At 32.6% G+C, this 24,787-nt stretch overlaps 1 protein-coding gene across 1 annotated transcript; it reads right to left on the bottom strand.

The window, feature by feature from the left end:
- Window positions 1-11,869: 11,869 nt before the first annotated feature.
- LOC111311408 (auxin-induced protein 6B-like) lies at window positions 11,870-12,897 on the bottom strand. The gene has a single exon (XM_022910783.2). The coding sequence runs from the start codon at window positions 12,792-12,794 to the stop codon at window positions 12,342-12,344; it is 453 nt and encodes a 150-aa protein (XP_022766518.1). The 5' UTR covers window positions 12,795-12,897; the 3' UTR covers window positions 11,870-12,341.
- Window positions 12,898-24,787: the final 11,890 nt, after the last annotated feature.

The raw sequence follows: 24,787 nt of genomic DNA, 5'->3' as shown, positions 1-24,787 counted from the left end.
TAATTATGAAATTACGAATACAAAAAAAAAATAAATATTTTATCTTATATTATTAATTAATTATCAAATCAACTTAAAATTGAATAAATTTGATACAAAATTAAATTGGACGTAAGTGCTTACATAAATTTATTCATGAGAAACTTACCTAACATCTTATCAGATGCTAACCAAGCTTCTAACAAATGAAGTCCTATCGATCTGCAGAAATTTAATTTGATTGGACCACTAGGATCAAAATAAGTAAGCAAATGTATTATTTTTAGATGTAACTTTATTCAATCAGGCAACCATAACTTTAAGAATTATAAAATCAGAAATAGGTTGATTATTTATAAAAATCCCAATCTAACCATAGCCTTTTGAATTATTTATAAAAAGTAAATGTCTATTAATCTGTTATTTTTGACAGATTGGGAGCATCAAAGGCTAAAAAGGAAGGGATATCTGCGTTGTTTTTTACTTCGAGGTGTATCTTTTCTCCTCTGTTTGGGTCTTTGTTGAAAGAAAATTTTCCTTCAATAACCAAACAATCAATTTTGGATGCAAATGCGTGTGATTATTTTTCTCTATATGGTAAAATGTGTGGATGACGCTTTGGTTATTCCATCTGACTAACCAAAAGTATCAAATAATTATAAGCTCAAAATTTTCATAATTGTCTCAATTCTCGTATTAGTAAGTTCAAATTCAATTAATCAAATTATCATAATAAAAATAACAATAATAATAACAAAATTGTCATTATTTTTTTACTTAAGTTAATGTCATAATTTTTTTTACTTAAGTTAATGTCATTATTTTTTTATAAAAAAAATCATAATTTAAAAATAAAAAAATTACAAAATTTAAAATTTAAATATTATATCTGTTGGATATCGACTCTTAAAAATATATACATTAATTAATTAAAATAAATTTTGAATTTGTCATTAAAATTATAATCATATTAATTTTTTATAAAAATAGTAATATGAATATAAGAGAAATAATTTAAAATATTAAATTTTAAATAATAAATTTATTAAAAATTATTTTTTAAAAAATAATTATATAAATCAATTAAATTAAATCATAAATTCTAATCATATTAATTTTAAAATAAAATAACAGACATTTCTATTATTTTTAAAAATGAAAAAAATCATTTACCTCTCGACTTTTTTTTTTTGGAGAGATGCAAAATTTAATTTGATTTTACTCATAAATCTCATCTTCGTTATATATATATATATATATATATTTGAAAATCTCAGTTGTATAATTTTGGACTAAAGAATCATCCAAACTACAAGTCAGGGCTGCTACTCATCTGCCTTTGTTTTTACTTACAACACAACAAAAACAAATTTCAATTCGACGAGCTAGAAGGAATTAAAAAAAAAAGCTCCTTATATATATTATACTTCTGTTGAGAAAAATTGAAAAATGCACGGCAGTGTTGGCGGCAAGGACATGGTTAGCCAGTTAAGCAGAGTTGTGACGAGACAGATGAACAGTACTATTTTGCAACGATATTTTATAGGTTGTCCCAAAGCCAAAAGAAAGGTCAAATACCTGTTTGGTTGATCTGACGGCTGCATCGGTCTGGTACACCGCAGCTTCTAACTCTGCCAACCACAATGTGCCTACTTTACTTTACTTACTTTTCCCCAGTTCTGACCGCCTCCACTTCACATCCATCCGATCTTTTATTAGACGGCCACGATTCGCTCTCAATTTAGGCTTTTAGCTTGCTTCAGTTTGGAATTTGTGACGTTAAGCCCAACCGTTTTTTTTTTTTTTACGTCTGAGCTGTAGTAATGAATCCGTACATGTGATTCGACAGCTCAACTAGTTACAGCCGACGGCAGAGGGCATTTATGGCGCGTGTAGAACACGGTGCACGACTCACAAACTCAAGAAGAGGACATAATTTCTCCTCTCATTTTTATTGTGAGTAGCTACCCCCATTAAAATCAGAGGTGGAGGAGACAAACTTTGGAATACGATGCAACGGTGAAGAGACAATTGACGTCATTTTCATAATTTCACTTTACATCTTCATTTTTCCAATAGTTGGATTCACAAACAAGACCCAATATCTTTTTAAGGATAAATATAAAAGTAATTTGAATTACATATTTTATATAATTTAATATTTTAAAAAACTATTATTTTGATATTTTAATTTTTATTATATAATTTATTTTAATATTATTAATGAATTTACTGACATAATACAAATATTTAATAAAATATTAATACAAATTAATTTGTGATATTATTTAACTCTAAACCATGATTGGAGTTATTAAAGATGCCAATGTTGTGACACAAAAAATTAGTGGTGGTGCTGCAGAAAGGGTTATCAGGCGATTGCATTCTCATTCCTTTATGGATTTGCTAGAGGCATTTGGATTTTATCGAAGGATAACATTGGACTTGGATGTTTGAATTAGTTTTTCAAATGCACTTAAAACATTGAATCAAAATAATTAAAATTAGCCAACGAAAACAGCAACTAATCACTTGTGATTGAATATCAAATGTGAAGTCCAAATCTCTAAGCACTTTTCATCTTGATTTTCCTTTTTAACATCTCAATACTTTATATAGAAGTTAGCATACACAAACATCATTCAATTCACAATCCCCCATATGTACCATGATTTTCAGGCTTGCAAGTGTTGAATAACACTAGACAAAATTTTTTTAACAAAATATTGTATTAAAAAGAGTAAGGAGTTTGAATTAGTGGTCAAAGATTGAAATTCATTTTAAAACCAAGGCATAAAAGTCACCATTTCCTCCTTAAAACCATCATAGAAACCATTTTAAAATTGGGCAAAATGTATATAAATGGAGTGAATTGGAAGTCGTGTTGAAGCCATGCGTGCTAGTATAAAAATCTAATCAACTTGGAATGGCAGATCACCGTCACTACAGTTCATTCTAATACCAAAAAATAGGGAGAGAAAATGGTACCGTCGGATGTGAGACCCGATAACAGAACCAAAAAATGTCTCAAAAAAAGACACGTGGTCCCGCTGCCACACGTTTCCTTGTTTTTATGACCGTTTATCACGTGGGGACCACGAGGGAAATGTGGAAAAAAACAGGTTGGGGTGCACTTGTCAGGGAAAGGAATCCACGTCGCATTTAAGCCGGGTGCTTATACTTTAATTACAGAAACGGACACCGTCGGCAGAGAAAGTGGAGTGAAAATCCTCCCGATCACGACAAATTATAATCAGTTGCCCCACACACCATACAAAACAAAATTAGTTAAAATCTTTTTTTTTCCCTAAAAAAAGAACTTTGGCTTTGACAAAATTTGATCCTATAATCGTTGAAATTCCATTCGAGTGTTTAACGTGTTTCGGATTTGGGAGAATCTAGTGTCGCAAAGAGAGTTGGCATCCAAGGTAACAAAATTTATTAAAATAAATTAAAATTATTAAATTTGGTCTCGAATAATAATTTTAAATATAAAAATAAATACAATGATAATGTGAGTGATCTTGAATGTGAATTGATTTGTGCCGTTTTTGGCAATCTTCATTACACTTAAAATTTTCAACTACACCAATTTTTGATAAATTATAATAGTAGGTTGGATATATTAAATGGTTGTTTAATGGCAATCAAGAAACTAGATCACTATTTATGATACAAAAGTGGAAATTCAAAATGTTATTCAAATATACTAAATGTCATATTTTAATTATAACATAAATGAATTAAATTTAAAATTTAAAATTTAAAATGTTATTGTAACATTAAAATATTGTAGTAATCAATACGTGTGGGAAGGGAAAGAAAAGAAAAGACTGATGAAATTGTACTTTTGTTCAAAAAGGAAACAAAATTTGATATCCTGAAGGCTTTAAAGTAAATTTTTAGTCGTACCACTTCTTGAAGACAGTGGAAACAATGATCAGAAGGAATGTTAAGCGGTTAAAGAAAGTAGCATGTCCTCATTCTTACTCTAGGTTTGGCCAAAGAATGCCGTAAATGCCTTTCACTCTGCTGCTGCGCACAAAAGAAAGTAAAAGCTGAAGCAAACGTGGATTTAAAAAAAAAAAAATTTAGAAAAATGAATTAAAAGTGTTAAAATTTAAAATTTAAATATATTAAATATAATTTTTTAAAAATGATTGTAAGAGTCACATTGTTCATCAGCTATTAACTCTTAATCAATTCTACCAAATTAATTGCTAGCCAGCAACTTGAATGGATAGACGGCTTTTTTTTAAAGAATTGTCACTGATATATCAAGCTAACGACTGGATTTCAATTAAGCAAATTCCACCAAAAATTAAAAACAAAACTCATTGCAGTAATCTGAAAAACTTTCTTTCATGAAAGAAGGGTACAAACATATAGAACTGTCATGTCTGGCAAATATTTGAACAGAAACCGATCTTGCCTGCATAGTTGTCGACTTGTTGTTAATCTGACCCACCCCCTTGCTGCTGCCTTCTATAATTAATTAGGCCTCAAATCGTTTTCTTATATGAGGTTATTGATAAATTATCTTATCATAACAAAATAATTAGTACATAATCTTTGCATAATCATTGTTTATAAATACTTCAATTGTAAGTCCATGATAATAAATTAAGACCGAACTGTCTATTAATTTAGCAATGAATAAGATTAACAGCTTAGCTGTCTTTGTAATACAACTTCAAGTTATGGGCTTAATTAAATTATATAAATTGTAAAATGAAAAGGATAAAGGAAAATGGTTGGTTCTTCAGTGGCAACTCTCATAAAGAAATTTCTGTTGCCAGCTAGAATGATAACAGCATCTCCTAATAAACAATGGTAGATTGAATAAATGACATTAGAACAAAGATATTAGAATAACAAAAAATGAAATCTTATGTTATAATTTGAGATATCCATAATATATAAGTATTGTTTGGTACATAGATCGACAGATAAGATAAGATGATAATTATTTTTTATTATATTTGATTTATATCGAAAAAAATATATAATATTATAAAAAAAAATTAATCATTTTTTTATATAGGATGATTTAATTCCTGTAAAGTGAAATAAATTATTTTTAATTTATATGATTGAATTTATATGTTTTATTATACATTAAAAAATTACATCAATAGTTTAAATTATATAAATTTTAAAAAAATAATTTTGATAAATAAATAAATTATTTTATTGTAATTATGACATACATCAAATATAAAATAAGATGATATTATTTAATTTTATTTTATTTAGAATATCATTGTTCTATCATAATCTTATATAAAAAATATATCCATAACTTCACAAAATAATATTGAAATAGACACAATTTCATAGTGATTAACAACTCTAGTTTATAAATAAATTAAAATTTTGGTAGGTCAAAAAGAGAAAGCATTTGACAATGATGAGAAAGCTCTTGCAAAGCGAGATCTCCATGGTCACTTAATGGTAGGAGATAAGACGGATAGTGATATTAGGGTCCTTGGGGCACTAAGAGGATACATAGTGGATGAGAATTATTGCAAAGATGGAAGCCTTATTTAACAATATTCCACTGCTACAAACTACAACTACAACTACTCCAATTATTTTATCTTGGTGGGAATTTTCAACCCTTTGCTTTGTTAGTACGAAAGAATTTTAAAGGGTGGCATAAGATGAAAAATGGAACCAAATTATACCCCTTGAGGACCCACGTCTTTGAACATATGACAGCTTTAGCCCACCCAAAAGTAAAAGGTTTTCTCTTCGGATTCGTTTCAATTTCTTTGGTACTTCTCTACCAAGTCATCACCAACCCTTTTTTTTTCTCTTTTTGGTTTTCCTTAGGTGATCAATTTCATCATCTTGCTTCCTGTTAACTGTTATTAAATTTGTCTTAACCTGCTGTCAGAGTAGGTTATTTGTTCTTCGTTTAGTTGCTATTTACAGGCAAGATTCCAAGAATGCCAGCTTGAAACACAGATTTTTTGTCAAGGTGTTTAGATAAATCAGAATTAACAACAATTATGACAAGTCAAACTGTTTTAATATCTTAATTTTTGGAAATTGATAAAAAATTTCATGAATTTGATTTCAAGGATTATTAGGACAAAGACCAAAAAGGGTTCTTTATGAGTTTTCGAAAGCAATGTAGTTGTGAGAAGGCATCAGCTTTCTCTGTGTCGTTGAAATATAGCCATCCAGGTAATTTCCTTTTGGTATAAAGATAACACATTAATGCAAATTATGGAGGTGGGTCTCACCCTTATTATTATTAATCAAAGCCAATTATATCCCTTCTTTTTTTCTTTTTCATCTTTCTTTCCAATTTCTTAGTTAAGGAAACCAGTTTTTTTTTTTTTTTTTTAAAGTTTTTTAACTCAACATTTGGATTGCAAAAGGGATAATCTCTATTCTAACTCCACTAACTTATGCATGAAAAAGTGAAAGGGTTTTTGAAATTGATAAATTTTATTTAAGTTTAATTTTCTCTTTCAATATTTTTAAAAGCCCACTATTTCATATCAATTTAATGAATAAAAGATTTTATTTTTGAAATACTAATTCATTTATCAAACTCATACAAAAACAAAAAAAATCCTTATCTACTAAAATTAACATTTTGTGGGTATATAAATTTTTTTCTATTTTTTTACTTTTTATTTTTTAAATTTAGCTACATACCTTTAATTAAATAAGTATGAAATTATATGAATAGTAATAAAAAAGTGATTAAGATAGAGAAGTATTTAGATAGCAACAGAAACATCTTAAAAATTACTTTTTTTTTTTTTCATGAAATCTTCAAAATCGAAAGATTAAAATTTTTTTAATTTGTGATTTAACCTTCAAGTTGATTGATTTGAATGTGTTGAACGAATCTGATCTTGACTACAAAGCAAATACTAAGATAAAACCATGCATGGTTGAACTGCCTATTACTAATGTTAAATGTTAATAACATCATAATCATGCTTTTAATGTCACTCCTCTTTACTTTAGGTGCAGAAATGTTAAAGTGAAAATATTGATATTGACATTGATAGATCACAATCATAATGGGAAATCATCATTAAAAAAAAAAAAGTACTACTAATAATTTTTTTTTAAAATTTTATTTTGGTTGGCTGAAACTAATCCTTGATCTTTAGATTCCAAACATACCATAAGAAAGGACAAATCAAGGATTGAAAGCAAGGAATACAATCAAGAAGCAACTGTTCAAAGAAAAGGTACATACATTATTAAATATTTTCCATATCTTAGGAGATTTGGTTGTCTGAGTTACTGAATATGAGATTAAAAATATTATTCTTTTCATAAATAACATTTTATTTTAATAATTAAAATTTAATTTTTTATAAATTCAAATAAAAAATATTATTTTTTTATGATTAATGTAATCAAAAGTTATTGTGTCACGGACTTAAAAAAAAGTCATTAATCCCACATCGAACATAATAGGAGGGTCACTAGGGTATATAAGGGTTCACACCACCTCCACCTTGTGAGGCGCTTTTTGTAGGATAAAATCGTGAGGTCAGGGGGCCAGAGCAGACAATACCTCACAAGGGTGTGAACCGTGACGGTCAGGCTAATTCGAGACACTGAAATGGTGAATGCCCGGGTCCCGGAGCCACACGGGTTTGGAGCTTGAGTCTCGACCCGTGACAAGTGGTATCAGAACCAGCCCTAAACCGCTCGATCCACATCAAGTACCTCGAGAGAGGTAGACAGGGTGGCCAGCCTCCGTGACGAAAACGTCATGAGGTTGGGTGCGGGAGAATGTCACGGACTTAAGGAAGAGTCCTGAATCTCACATTGAATATAATAGGAGGGTCACTGGGGTATATAAGGGTTCACACCACCTCCGCCTTGTGAGACGCCTTTTGTAGGACAAAACTGTGAGGCCAGGGGGGCCAGAGCGGACAATACCTTACAAGGGTGTGAACCGTGACGGTCAGGCTAATTCGAGACACCGGAAGGGTGAATGCTTGGGTCCCGGAGCCACGCGGGTTCGGAGCTTGAGTCTCGACTCGTGACAAGTGGTATCAGAGCCAGTCCTATACCATTCGATCCACGTCAAGCACCTCGAGGGAGATAGGCAGGGTGACCGGCCTTCGTGACGAGGGCGTCACGAGGTTAGGTGCAGGAGAATGTCACGGACCTAATGAAGAGTCTTGAATCCCACATCGAACATAATAGGAAGGTCATTGGGGTATAAAAGGGTTCACACCATCTCAACCTTGTGAGGCACCTTTTGTAGGATAAAATCGTGAGGCCAGAGGGGGCCAGAGCGGACAATACCTCACAAGGGTGTGAACCGTGGCGGTCAGACTGATTTAAGAAGTCGAAAGGGTGAATGCCCGGGTCTCGGAGCCGCGCGAGCTCGGAGCTTAAGTCTCGACCCGTGACAAGTGGTATCAGAGCCAACCCTAAACCGTTAGATCCACGCCAAGCACCTCGAGGGAGGTAGGCAGGGTGGCCAGCCTCCGTGACGAAGGTGTCACAAGGTTGGGTGCGAGAGAATATCACAGACCTAAGGAGGAGTCCTGAATCCCACATCGAACATAATAGGAGGGTCCTTAGGGTATAAAAGGGTTCACACCATCTCCGCCTTGTGAGGCGTCTTTTGTAGGATAAAATCTTGAGGCCAAGGGGGCCAGAGCGGACAATACCTCACAAGGGTGTGAACCGTGGCGGAAGGCTGATCTGGGACGTCGCGTGAATGCTCAGGTCCCGGAGCCGCGCGGGTTCGGAGCTTAAGTCTCGACTCGTGACAAGTGATATCAGAGCCAGCCCTAAACCGTTCGATCTACGTCAAGCACCTCAAGGGAGGTAGGCAGGGTGACCAGCCTCCGTGACGAGGGCGTCACGAGGTTGGGTACAGGAGAATGTCACGGACCTAAGGAAGAGTCCTGAATCCCACATCGAACATAATAGGAAGGTCACTGGGATATATAAGGGTTCACACCACCTCCGTCTTGTGAGACGTCTTTTGTAAGACAAAATCGTGAGGTCAGGGGGGCCAGAACGGACAATACCTCACAAGGGTGTGAATCGTGACGGTTAAACTAATTCGAGACATCAAAAGGGTGAATGTCTGGATCTCGAAACTACGCGGGTTCGGAGTTGAAGTCTCGACCCATGACAATTGCATCACCCATTGGGCATCGTTGCATATCCTTGAACCTTTTTTTTTTTTTTCTCATATTAATTTTGTACTACCAAATATGAGAAACAAATTAGACTCAAAACAGTGTAACCTTTGTGGCAAAAATTAGCCTTCCAAATGGCCCAAACCACCAATCCAGCAACATAGCAATACAACTAATCTGCAAAGTTGAAGTCCTGAATCCAGTTTTCTACTTCGATTTTCAGTTGGAATTTGAAATTCAATTGGCAGGGCACTTTACTCTTTATCTAGCCGGCTACCATGAGAGTGACAATCCTAGCTCATCCCATTCACAATGTCTTGAAAGGGGCATGCCCTCATTACAGTAACCTGTTATTTTGTTGTTTCATCTAGGGAGGTTATACAAGTTGGTAGGTTTTGTCATGCTAAGGCCAGGCCTGCAAATCTTCCGGCACTTTTAGGTGCACGTTCATTTTGGTTGGTTCACCATTCACATGCATGCTTCCCCTTTGAATTTGTATCCCTTGATCAGTACAAACTTTCATGGATTTTCTGATAGTGTTTGGTTTACTAGCTCTCAATAATTTGCTTAGTTCCTTGGCTACAATGAAATGAGTTTATAATAGTATGAACAGCTAGACATTTGGCGTCGCTTCTGCCAAACGTCTCACTAAATAGTGAATGAGGGTTTTGATTGAAGGAGTACAGACAAAGCAGAAATATCACATTTAAGCTTATGCTTTCCAGCAACCGGCATTTGTGATTAAGATTATTGTCTTCCTATATTCTCAGTTGTTTAGGTCCAAAATAACTTTTTTTTAAAGATGATTAAAATATATTATCCATGATCCAATATTGATCTTGCATGAATTATCACATTAGCAAGGGGAAAGGTTGCCCTTTGAACAAATGCATAAAATCTGTTTTCCATTAAAGGAAAACAAAGAGTATTCCAAACCCAAATCCATCCTCTCTCGGATCCTGCCAATTCAATTAGCTAAACTCAAAATGTCAATCTTCGTTTCGAACTTGGTCGGGTTTTGAGTCAGGATCAGCCATTAGAAACTGCTAAGGACCAATTCTATTGGCAGTCAAGTCCATGAATCAGTCCAGCTCTCATATGCCCAAAGCCAGCTTTTGGGCCCTAGTTATAAGGAAGTAGGTTTAGATTATGTACTTATATTTACGCATGACTATTGATTGACATCTGATATTGGGCTTTTTTGTGGACTTGTCCCATGGATTTGGATTCATGACTGGAACTCGACTTGGGATATTTGATAGAAGTAGGTTTAGATTATAGTTTGACCCTTAAAAAAGATCCGAAAAAGTGAAACCAAATGGATCATTATTGGAATGGAGAATCATAGGCTTTAGACCTTTTTTTTCATGATGGTTGATTGAATATTTGATGGGCAAGAAAAAATTTCCTCTGGTGGAACAGAGGCCGGAGGCAGGCATGCCAGCAGGACTTTAACTGATATAAATCATCAATCAAATCAAAGCCCCATCGCAGTACCGTCCAACTTTTAACAATAGAATTTGAGTGAAATTATAAAGCAATCCTAGCCAAACCTGATCCCATTGGGAAAAGACACCATCTTTGGAAACTCATTTCCCTTGAATGTACGTACAATTCCCCCCTTCTACAATTCTTTTAATTCCTAATCCTGTACGATTCTTTCGGACCGCCCCCTTTGATTATAGGGTTCTTGATAAGCAATAGTGACTGGGACATCCATTTTCTTCTAGCAGCTTTGGCAACACACGTCAAAATCTTCACATATTTTTTGTTTTCACAGTAACTTTAAAGTCCCAAGCTTGTCATTTTCAACAAAGATTGTTTTTCATACGCGGTGGGTCGATTTGAAGCAAGATTCTATGGAACACTGCTCACCTCTTGGGCCTCTTCACGCTTCAATACCAGCAAAATTCAGAAGCCAGTAAACTCGACTGAGGATTTTTTTGGAGTTTGAGGGAGGATTTTGACCAAATGTCTGGCCAACATCCAGGTAAGGTTTTGTCAAAGAATCCACACCAATGTGGTGGGCCCCGCCACAGATGACACAAGTCATTTTTTTCTCGCTGATTCTTGTGTATCTTTACTTCGGAATGGAGCCAATCAGAGAAAAATGGTGTAGTGTAAACGATCCATTGGATTAAATGATAAGGTCAAATGTCAACGTGAACAGGCAATGAGCTTGTAGTTGTTTTGTTTAAAATGGTCTGTAACAGCCTCAGCCAGTGACATATAAGATGTTATAACAATGGCCAGTTCTGGATATTGCATTCTTGATTTTTTTTAAGTCTAAATCTTGGGCATCAAATAAACCAAAAGTTGATTATGGAGTCAAACATCCATCATTAGCTTGGCCATTATTGCGCCTGATCAGTAAACTTGAGGTTGTTGGCTGCCAGCAGAATTATTAATCCACAAGAATATTTTCTGGGTTTGGTAGTTTCATTTTCTTCCACCACCCCTCCTCAACCCACTAAAATGCAATGGAAAGTGAAAAAGTACAGTGCCAAATTGTTGGTTGATATTAAAGATGTATGGCTTAACATAGAATTTATACCTTAATTTGTACTTGTAGGTGGAAAATTTTGTTGCTTTTGATTTACAATATTGTCAAACTTTACTTTTTACCTAACCTAATTACCCCCCTCAACAGTTGGTTAGATGAAAAACATTTTAACTTAATTTCACAGCGGAGAAATTTAACTTTTACAATGCAAAGTATGGTGCATTAAAATTACAAATTGTCCTTCTTCATGCAACAAAATAACAGAATTTACAGCAGTGACTTTTAATTAACAATCGCTTCAATTTTCTTTTTCTTTCTTCATGAATTCAACTGTCTCAAAGTCTCCACCTTATTTTTTTTGCCTCCACTCCGATTCGAACCCGGGACGACTCGGCGGATAACTCACCCACCTTTTTTGCCATCTCCATCCATTCTCCGGAGCCAAATGCACTTTGACCCAGCTCATCTTTCACCCCCCCCCCCCCAATTTTAACCAATTACAAACAATTTTTGAAAAAAAAAAAAAAAAAAACCCACCAACTTACGTTCTTACTATGGTAGGTAAAAACTCAAGAATTAGTAACCACATCCTCAACTCGGCCGATTCACTGGTTTCAGCGGTGTATAATTAACTGTTTCACTCGAGCTAACTCGGAACTGAGTCAAAAAAAAACCCCGGGTAAGAATCAAAGCTTTTTCCACTGTTTCTTTAATTACCAGATTGTTTTCTCAGCGAACCCATGAAGCAACGGTCGAGATTCGTTCCACAAATCAAGCTTACTCCTCATTCCCACGTGGCAGTTCCCTTTAAAGTCCTCGATGTTCACGAACCCACCGGAGTGACCCGACTCGGATCGGGAAATAAACTGGATCACTTCTTCGAAAACGGACTCGTCGCAGGGTATCGCCAATGGTCCTTGGTTAGTGAACCCGTACTCTTCTTCGGCTTGGATAAGGAGTTTCTTGAAAACAGGATGGTTTAGATACGTCGCGCGCACCACGAATCTCCTGCAACTTCTCCCCACACGGACCGCCACGTGTCCCGCCGGAACATCGGATGGGATGCGGCTGGCTGACATGCGAGCCTTGTTCCTCCACCGCCGTAGCATTTGTCGAAGCCTCACAATGTGGCGGATTTTGCTGCATTTCCCAAGGCCCGCCGACATTTTCCCGGAAAAGTAAGAATTCAGAGAGAAAAATAAAGACTTAGTTTGTTTGGGCTTTGCTTTGAGAACTGAGAAAAATCAAACTTTTGGAAGGGGGATTAAGAGTTTAGGAGGAAGAGGATTTTATAAAAGGATATGTGGGAAGTTACCCTTAATGTTTGAGATAATTACAATGTTGTCCGAATATTAATTTCATTTTACAATGGATAATAATAAAAGTAATAATATTTATGTAGCATAATAGCGAAACAAATACAAGGGAAAGACAGAGTTAATGATGCAAAATCAAAATTTTTATATAAATTTTTATTTGAGGAGATAGATGTCATGTAATCTTTTAAAAAGATTTTTTGCTTTTGATACACTGAACTCTAGAAGACTATATCATGTGATAATTGGAAGTAGTAATTAAAAAAACAGTGAGTAATTGGTAAATTTGTTCTTATTTCTAATCAACGTGACTTAAAAAGATTAATATCTAGGCGAATAAATTTTTTTAATTAATATTTTAATTTTTAAAATTTTTTCTCAAAATTAAAGATTTTCTTTTACAAGTGAATGGGATAATTTTATAATTTAATCAATCTATACATACTTGCAAACACCAAGAATATCATATTATTAAATAACTCCATACGTCATTGAACAGATTCATGCTATTTAAAAAAAAAAAAAACTCAGAAATGAGAAGTCGTCTGATCCATATAAAAATTAGTTAGATGGTAAACATTAATGAAGTTTATTGAGGTTGGAGATAAGAGTATATATTAAATTTAGTAAGTATAAAATGGAAGCATTACCTTTCCAATGCTAATAATTTTGGTGGCGTTGGGGACAATATTATAACTTCTTGAATTTAATCTGACATCAAATTGAAAATGAAGGGATGTGGAAAACCTTTTTTGGGGACCATGCTCAGTAATGGTTTAACCTTTTTTTTTGTCTTTCCTTGGTTATGGAATGTGTTAAGGAATCATTGCTCAACTAGTTTTGATTTTCTCCTGTAAATCATTGTTTGTATACCATGGGAGTTTTATTATAAAAGTTAACACTGCAATACCCGCAAAGGTTCAATTAAAATTTTCCTATAAAAGATGTAATAGTTTCGGGATAATAAAAAAGATTATAAATATTAAAATTTGAATTTAAAATTGCTGATAGCTTCTGCAAATCAATTCTTTCAAATTTGGTAGTCAAGTACAGAAAAAAAAAAAAAAAAACACTGCAATTCAGCTGGGAAAAGAAGTCTGACCAATTAGGCAGCTTACTTTGAAGTAAGGAACTCAACTTCATTACTTCAAAGTAGTTTCCTAGTTACTAGTTTAGTCAAAAACAAAAAGAAAAAAAATCCCAATGAATACCAAAAATAGTTAAACCATGGGCACACCATGAATCCTTGTGCTATAAGCCGCTTACTGTTTCTTCTTAAACCTCAAATGTCAGTAACTTAAGTTTTCATCCTCAAACATTTACAAAAAAAGAAAAAAGGATAGACTATTAAGCAATATGATCTAAACCCTAAAAAACAAAGGTTTTAGAAGATTTGTTTTTTGAATTGTGGATCAAACGACATGTAATTTATTAAAAAAAGGTTTTGTTTAACGCATGAAGCCCAAGAAAAAAAAAACCCACCACATGCAAAAGTGGGAAAGAAGGTTGGGTGTCTGTAGAAGTGGTTGAGTCAATTGAAGATGGTTTTGTTTCCTGAATCATAAAATAATCCAGCTCTTCCCTAAAGCAACGATTATGTATTCTCCATATCTGACTATACCCATGTGCCTGGATGCTACATCTTTCCCTTTCTTTAGTTTCCCAAAACAAACCGCCAAAAGTCCCTCCCCCTCTCCTAATCACTCATTGAACCCAATCAAACCCAATCTCTCTCCTAATTATCCCCATAAAAGCTTTTAAAGTGAGTAATAAATAAAGGATTTATTAAGTCAAAATTGAAACAAAAAAAAAAAAATAATAATAATAAGCTTAGTTCCCCTTTAATGGTCAAGATGGGGTTAATGAATGCATGGGTCCACGTGCATGTTATGGGAAGGTAGGGTGCATCCCCACCCCAAACGTCATAGTATTGCACATTATAAAGAAGTAAGAACCCCACTTGCTAGGATTTAAGGATCATATCATTTATTTCGTTCTATTGCCAATCTTCTTCGACTTTTAACCAAATACATCCCCAAAAACATTGTAGAGACAGTATTAAGAAAAATAATGAAAAAAAAATGGATTCTGTAAACATAAAAGCCATTATAATATCTTATCTATTATATATGCATATATCACACAACATATTAACTATTTCCCCCTTTGTTTTCTTCCATGTTTAATACACTTTCTCCCTTTGTTTCGATTTAGACAATAATTATTGGAAAAGATTTAGGGAATATATAGATTGGTTTAGATTCGTTTCCTTGTTAACAATAATGTAAATGCTTGTATAAAAAAATTAAACTTTCTCTTTTAGTAAATCTAAAAAAAATTGAAAACTGTCAAAAATTTAATTATGTTCATTGAAATTAAAAAAAAAAAAAGAACATTTTATCAAAGATTATAAAATTGTTGGTATTTCAATCAATCTTTTGAATCATCATTAAAGTAGCATTGGTGATGATCAGCGGGCCAACCTTAAATGGGGTGAAAATCGAGGAATACGGTTATCCCACGTCACTTTCGGAGGGCTGACATGGCACCGTCGTTAAGTCTCAGAAGCACGAGGAGGGATGGGTTGAGCGGGACCCACCCCTTCCCGAATGGGCCAATAGGATTATATTTTATGTGGCGAGAGAGAGAGAGAGAAGGAAAATGGAAACAGTTGAGGAGTTGGAGGGAAAAAGGAAAAGTTGGTGTCTAGGTTCGTAGCCGCTTAGTGGTACTGAAACGTGTCACGGGCCTCACGGACCCCTCGGCTTTGGCAGGGGCCCCACGTTTCTCCTCCTTCTCGTACGGGCTACCCTAATTTTAATGGTTAAAAAGAACTCGTGTGTATTCCACTCACACCTAAACTTATTATATACCTAATCAATTACCTAAAAAGAATATTTATTACTCCACAAAACGAAAAAAGCATTTTACTTAATTTTTTAAATAAAAAATCATCATTTAAAAATTAAGAGTAAAAAACACTTATTTTTTATATTATACATGGATTAATTATTCATAAATTTGAGTTTTATATAATATTTTTTAAAAAATTTATATAATTTTAAATTATGATCGATTTATTTTAATGCAATAATCATGTTAATCTTAAAATATCTTAATTATCACGAATCAAAATCATTAATTAACAACAAATTTTAGATGAAATGTGCCCCTTATATGTATTATAGATTTTTTACACCTTTTCTTTTTCGCTTCTTACATCAGCATGAATTCTCAGTATAAAATCCTTCTTTTTTAGTATAATCTATTGAACCGCATTTAGGACTGTAAACGAATCGAACCGAGTCGAATAGTGAGAAGCTCGAGCTCGACTCACAATTCGGGGTTCGATACTCGATTTGAGCTCGATCGAATTTTATTTTTCAAGCTCGAGCTCGATTCGTGATCGAATTCGAGCTACTCGAACGAGCTCGATTAAGCTCGATTAATATGTAAAAATAAGCTCGATTCGTATATTCGACAAGAGTTCGATTATTCATGCTCGAACTCGAACTCAAATTCGAAATATTTTATTAATTAAAATAATAAAAATATATTTAAATATAAAAGCTCGATTAGGCTCACGAGCTACTCGAGTCAGATATAAGAATACTCGAATTCAGCTCGATCGATAAGTCGAGCTACTTGAGCTCGAGTTCGACTCGACAATAATCGAATTGAATTCGATTTTTTTTCGAATCGAATCCGAATAACTTGCGAGTACTAATATATCATTTACACTTCTAACCGCATTAATGCATAACATAGGAGGTTAAGCTAGATTGCAAAGATTTTAGCTTTTGTGGTGATGGGGAAGTCGGGAATTTGAGAGAGAGAGGACAAAAGAAAAAAGGATTGAAAAGTTAGACTGGGCATGAAAAGGCAGTTAATTACCTTTTCGAAGGTGGAATGAAGACGTGTGTTCTTTCCTTCTTTACTTGTAATTAGATACAACATAAAGAATTTTTTATCCTAAGTTGTAATAACCTCTGTCTGTTTTTGTTTTGGGAATAAGGAATCTGATCCCTTTTATATGCTTTTTCCTCTCATCCATTAAACTTTTAATTAAGGTTAATTAAGCGGGATTAAGGCCGACAGTTTTTGCTGTTAGGAGAAATTATTAAAGTATTAATCCATTATTTCTCGCTGGCACACATGCTAGCTAGGGAGCTTAGTTTTAGGACAAATGTCTTTATAATGTTTTAATTTGGACATGGATTTTATATGTATCAGCCACTTTCGGCGTACGCAAAACTTCGTTGACAGTTTGACACGTTAAGATTGCAATTTATTCGTCAAAAATCTTTTAAAAAATATATATGCTTATCATTGTTCTGAATAAAACATTAGGAGGATTAATTATTCAAATTCATGAATTCAAAACTTCTATTATATATGTGCCATAAAATTTGTAAGAAAAATTACATAATTATTAGTTTCTTAATATGTGTGGATATATAATTTGATAATATCAATCTTTTTAACAAGAAATCAATAGTCTCATGTAATGAGGATTTTTCGATTAAAACTCATGATCAGTTTCTTTATGAACATCTCATGAGAGATATGTTTCGCTAATTAAAACCTTTGGCTCGATATTGTTAGGTCAAAAAGCTTCAATCTAATCACATTAGAAGAAGTAAAATCAAATAATTAATTAATCACAAAAGAGATAATAATTTAACGTAATTCGATCTAATTAACTTATATCCATGGATGAGAAACAAGATTCATTAGTTATAGAGAATTACAAACATATATTAAAATATATCAACCACTCAATAATCAATATCTATAGATTATCTCAATCTCCTCTAGTCTTATAGAGTATTTTCAATCTAATCAAACATATACTTATGTGCACCATCTAAACACAACTAAACACATACTCATATGCATCCATACATTACATATATGTGAACTCTCTCAGTCTCCTTTAGTCCACTCACAAATAAACATACACACCCATAAGACATAAAAGCTCGGTACTCCTATAGAGTGTCTATCGCACAAAATTTTATAACTCTCTTACATCTTTCTTTCATACCTAACTCTGTAGAGACTTTACTTATTTATAAGCATACAAACTTGCCTATTAAAAATAATTTTTCTCTTAGAATTCTTATTCTACAAGTCAAATTTGTCAATTAAGAATTCATTTCTTCTTATAATTATTCTCCTGCAAGTTAAACTTAAATATTAATAATCCTCTTTTCTCTTAGAATTCTTATTTTATAAGCCTCCATATCCATCAAGCAATATCTTGTCACTATCAAACCAATTTTTTATGGGATTTGAGTCATTATTCCTAACAATATTCACATTGATTCAAATTTTATCAAATTATCTGTCTTTATGCTAGATATGCTTAGCTTCACCTGCAATGAAAGTCTCACAATCATCTTCCCTTGTATATCTTCATGTTTCACATAAATTGATTTTCAATCCTCAAAACTTGAACTCAAACTCTTATCTTAAATCGAGCTCTTCTGAACTTACTTCTTCCCATGGTTTGAATCATTAGCTTTTTTCACGTCTCGAACCTTCAACTCTTCTCATGTCTTGAACCTTTAGCTTTTCTCATGTCTCAAACCTTCAACTCTGATATCATTTGTTATGTCAAAATGCCCAAATCCAATCACACAAGCTGAAACAAAATCAAATAATTAATTAATCACATAAGAGACAATAATTTAATGTAGTTAAGTCTAACTAACCTATGTCTACGGATAAGAAACAAGATCTACTAGTTATAGAGAATTACAAACATACATCAAAACATATCAACCACTCAATAATCATTACCTATAGAACCTCTCAATCTCCTCTAATCTTATGGAGTATTCTCAACATAAATAAACTCATACCTATGTGCACTCTTTCAACACAATCAAATACATATCCATCTATACTCATACATCACATTTATATGGACTCTTTCAGTTTTCTCTAGTCCACTCACAAATAAACATACACACCCATAAGATATAAATGTACAGTACTATTATGAGATGTCTATCCCACAAAACCTTACAACTGTCTTACATCTTTTTGTCATATCTAACTCTATAGAAACTTCACATATTTATAAGTATAAAAACTTATTAAGAATCCCTTTCTTCTTAGAATTATTTTCCTACAAGTCAAACTTGCCCAATAATAATTATTTTTCTCTTAGAATTATTCTCTTGCAAGTTAAACTTAACTATTAAAAATCTTCTTTTTTTTTAGAATTCTTATTTTACAAGTCTTCTTATTCATCAAACAATATCTTATCAATCTCGAACAAATCTTTTATAAAATTTGAGTCATTATTTCTAACAGATATCATGTATAATTAATAATTGAGATGGTTTCAGAGTTTCCCAACAAGAAACCAATCCAACTCTCGATCGGGTCAGCATTCAAGAATCTAACATTAATTACCATTTGGATATGATCAATCCCACTTGCTCGTGGAAAAACATAAATCATTATATAAAAATTTCAAGTTGCATATCAACTTTAACGATGACAATTGCAATCTGATGTATGAATTTTCTAGCGATAAGGTTTATTTCGGATCACTAAAAGGATTAATAATTAGAAGCTAACAAGAAGGGTATTGCATAGCTGTAACCAGTTGGAGCTAACAAACAATTCAACCCATTGATTCCGTACCAAACCATCTACTTGAAATTGGCAAGAATCTTTCAGCTAAATTTGGAAGCATTGAAACACTAATGAGCTTTCGCTGTTTGGTAAGAACAGGTAAACTATTTAATAGAAGCAACTATGCAATTTCTTAATTTGTTTAGATGTGTCAGAACAACATTTGACAAGCTTATAACAAAAATCAATGGAGTCCGAAAAGTTTATTTGCAACTTCTTTTTTAACTATGATTTGTATAATTAAAAACTATGTTTACATTTGTCTACAATTTTAATAAATAACAAAATGGAGTGATTTTAATATATATTTTTCATGGGCATCTAAACAGCCATTAATTTTTGAAAAAAGAAATATAACTTGACCAATAATAATCATGCTTAAATAATAATATCTTTGTCCATGTTTGATCCACACGTCCTATCACTATCAAAACAGCAATTCCTCGTTTGCAAATTACCCTTTTAAAAACAAAATTTAATTTCGTATATGGCAACCTCTTCTCAACAACAAACTTAATTTAATAAATAAATGACATTACTATCAGCTATTCACCGCCATTGCAATTTGCAAATAGGTCAATCTCTCATTATTTTTTATCATTTCTTAATTAAACCTTATTTTTTTTACATAAAAAAGTCACAATTTAAAAATTAAAAAAAATTATAAAATATTGTAATTTGATTATTAAATTTATTGAATGTCATTTTAAAAATAATTATATGAATTAATTGAGTTAAATTTAAAAATTTTAAACAAATCCTATAATTTTCAGTTTTTCTTTCCAAAAATATGTATAAAAATTTTTCTAAACTATCTACCAATAGTCATGCTTTAGGATGTTTTTGGGATTAAATATTGGTTGAACCATTTTAATTAACCAGCTCATCATCAGTTTTGGTCAAAACATTTATTAATTTCTAAAGTCTGATCACATAGTTAAGTAAAAACAAAATTGCTTTCTATATTTCTGTGAATTCATTTTAATTTTTCAAATTATTAATGCAGTTCAAACGCGAAACCCTCGTTCTTGATTCCAAAATCATTTAACTAAATGTTCATTGTTATATTCCTGTGAAAATTTTAAACTGTTGGTTAATATTATACATCATGTATATATAATATTTTTAAGCGAATTTTACGTATGCTTTTGAAGTATTTGTGTAAATGAAGATAAGAGTATCAATGGAAATGGTTAGGGGCTTCAGTGATTGGGTCTAATCAGCCGTACGTGCACAGACAGCATCAGTAGCATGACACGAAAGCCACCACACATTCCGTAAAGCCAGAAAGGTGCGACCGAAAGAACAAGACAGTACAGATGGAGTTGCACTAGCTCGTACAATCTGCTACCATTGCATGAGTTAAAAAGTGAAAGCCCCCACACCAGCTGCAGATAAAGGCTGAAAAACCCACTTCCTATCTCTTAACCAGTTTAACAAATATTACTTTTATCACTAGTAAGTTATGATTCTAATGGTTAGTGGTTAAATTGATTAAAATTTATTTTTTTTATAAAAAATTTTAGAGTTTAAATTTTATTGGTGATTATTTATTGAGATAAATTTAAATATATAACTTATAATTATTTATTTTAGATAATCAAATATAATATATTTTAATTTAATCTAAAAAATTAAAAAAATATCTATTTTAAAATTTTTTTAAATAAAAAATTCACCTTCATTTGATACTCCAAAAGAATCAACACTCAACACACGCGCTCTGATCTAAAGTACAGTGATTTTCCTTTTTTTTTTTTTCTTTTTCAAGAGGGATAGAGTCTGTATTAAAAGGAGAAGGAGAGAGGCTGAGGTAAAACCGCAACCTTGTATCTTATTAAGACTTTATTGGCCATCAAGCTTTCTTCTCCTTTGTTCCAGCTTTTCAGACCCAAAAAATTGGACGGTATTGGATGGAGTAGAATCTCAACTTCTGAAACTAATCCTCGTCGGTGGAAAGGGCCATAGATTCTACTGCAGTACATGAGAGAGAGAGAGAGAGAATGAAAATATTATGGACAATTGCGCACTTCAAATCTTAAAGAATTAAGATATTCACATGGGTGGATCAATTGATGCAAAAACAACCAATCAAAAGCCATGACTTTCTTTTTGTGAGCATGAATTCTTTTTCTTTTCTTTAGTTATTTATTTTGTGGTTGGTGATTCCCAATAAATCCGTACTGACACAAGGATGCCAGTGGCCATAACCCCATGCTTCCAAGCTTTCATACGACGTCTTTTGTGTGCAATGATCAGTATTTCTACTACTTTTTGGCAAAACCCAAAACCAAAACAGTATATTAGATATTATATATATATATATATATGAAAGGTGTCCAAATTTTGTTGAACATGACCCTAAAGTTGAATTTCTAAAAGAAGTTTGGCCTCCGAGTTTTAAAGCATGTATTGCTAGCTGTCATAGCGATTCTCTGTCTCTTTTTTAATTATTTTCTTCGAAGATAAAAGGTGACGATTCTAACGGAAGTTAACTAACAACGAATACTCCAATATAATGATAGATTTTGTGACCCTTCGACGTGATTAGGGAACAAAATGATGTTTATACGACGAACAATTTGTGGTGGGTGGGATGATTGAGGTTTAATTTGGGGTCAAATTACCTGGAAACAAGTTAATAATTTTTCATAACAATCTATCTTAAATTTTATTTAGATAGATGATGATATTAAAAATAATAATTATTATTATAATTATAATTAAAAAATTTAATAAAAATTTTTTATTAAATAAAATTTATTAAAATTAATATTTAAATTTAACTAATAATATAATAAATTTAATTACACCGTATAAAAAATGTGATGAAATCTAAATAGGCAATTAGAGTGACTTTTGGAGAGCATTGCTTGGTTGGGTTTTATGACTGAAATTTCATGAAACAATATCCAGATTGTTAATCATTGCATATCAAATGATTGGACATATGCCTTCTCAGGATCAAGATTGTAATAAGATAAGCATGGATTTAGCTAATGCTTTCTGCCTTATTATCTTTAAATTCATCTCCTCTAATATGCTTTTACTCACATTTGTTTTTGAAACCATTGCAACTGATTAAAGCTTGCTCACACTTCCCTAACAATGTTAACCAAATCTTCGGAGTTTGTTTCCCCATCTAATTAAGTGTTTGAGAATTACTATATTTGGTTTTAAAAGTAATTAAAATTGTTGGGTACTTAAAAAATGATCAAAACAAAATTGCTTCAAGACTATTCCCTCTAAATCAAAGAATATGCTAACCATTTGATATATTATTGATATATAAATTTTATAAATTATCATATAATATCATTTTACTCGCGAAATGATATTTTTGATGATAAAAAAAATTTTTAAATCAAATTTTTATGTATTTATGTTAAGGATTAATAAAAATTTATATTTGATCATTTCTAACATCATTTAATTTATTGAATAATAATGTATAAAACCTGACGCTAATTTTACATTAAATATAAACTCATCTACTTAATTTGCAAAAATTAAAGGCTGCAGTTAATTGTTTAGATGAATTTATAGTATCATTCTCGCATCGATACAAGATCTTCCAAATCCATTCATAACATGCAGAGATAGAGACAGAGAAAGATGTCCGGTTTGCATTAAGACAATTTGAGAGGCAAACCAAACAAAGATTCCAAGTTATAACAAATATCTCTCTCTCTCTCTCTCTCTCTCTCTCTCGTATTTAGACACTGATACACATGCTTGGAGTGCCATTACATGTAGGAGTTAACCGTCACATCTCCAAGGAAAAAAGTAAGGCACAATTGAGCTACATTTATCTCGATCAAGAGAGAGCCTGAAGCATGTTACAAGCCCGGATTATACGGGCAAAGTTTTGTCGTAATCTTTTCTGTATTTTTTTGGTTATAATAATCACAGATCACATGGGTGTTTGATGGGAAGTGAGAATCCTGTACCCACCTGAAAACCCCCACTCCCGACTCCCTCTTTTGATCATTTTTTTATTTGGACTAGAAAGATGGGACCCTGGAGGAATAATATATATATATATATATGTATATGGGTTGTTTTTTGAAAGAAACCCCATACCTGATGATGATGATAATGGTTAAAATGGAGGCATGAATTGAATATTAATATTTTCAAATTTCAACAGCTAATAAAGGATATGTCTGTATTTCAGTATTTGTTATCTGGAAGCCGCCCAAAAATATGTATCCAGCTGCAGTGGTGCCAATCATAAGTTAGTGTTTTCATGGTGCAAAATGGAATGTACTTGGTTCAACGCTGCAAATCCGAATCCACCATAAAAATGATTGACCAACCAACACAGATGTCCTCCACTTCTTTCTTATATGGTATTTGGTTAGATACCCCAATCAACAAGTATTAGATTTACACAAATCTGATCAGTTGCAGAGGTGTAGCCCATTGACATGTGTCCAAGCTCAGCTGTACCTTTCCCTAAAGTAGTTCAATCCAATATAATTACCTAGGAGTCCTCATGTCCACATTGAGTGATCAACGCCCTCCAGCAGTATAATGTTTCGACCTTTAAGCAAAGCAATGTCGGATTCCCATTGAAGTATATCAATATTGCGTGGTTTAGGTTTAGTTAACATTTTTCGGGCTCCTGTCACTTTGGATGTTGGCCCATGGCCGGTGCGAGGAAGTTCTTTGTACCCACTTACCAAAATCATATTTTGCTACTACTACATTTTGGTTCATGAAAATAGCATGAAATCTTTTCAAACTTTGAAGTTATGAAAATTTATTGATAATCATGTTCATCAACAAGTAATAATTGGAAATTTCTTTCTTTCTTTCTTTTTTTTTTTTTTGTATTGCTGGCTGATTAGATTCATTGTAGCAGAGTGCATGAGAATCTTCAATATACTATTAACCCAAATCCGAAGTTCTAATTCCCTCGCAGTAGAATTCTTGATGGCATCAAATTTGATCATTTATTACATGACCCTTTAGTCAAACTAAAAGCAACGTACGCCATATTTGAATTCCCATAAATTAAATATGAGACATTGTCTTGCTTATTACTACAAATTGGTTGACGTTTCCAATAGCACCGCCACACCGTCTCAATGTAACAGAAAACAGATTGATCGAATCCAGGAAATGAGAATAACTGATATTATCAGTAAACATTGACATAAATCAAAATTGGACAAAACATGACACAT

The sequence above is a fragment of the Durio zibethinus genome, chromosome 1 (assembly GCF_047325235.1).
Source record: "Durio zibethinus cultivar Kanyao isolate XHJ-2024 chromosome 1, ASM4732523v1, whole genome shotgun sequence".
In the NCBI taxonomy this organism is placed as follows: domain Eukaryota; kingdom Viridiplantae; phylum Streptophyta; class Magnoliopsida; order Malvales; family Malvaceae; genus Durio; species Durio zibethinus.
This window is presented reverse-complemented; position numbering and strand designations above follow the sequence as displayed.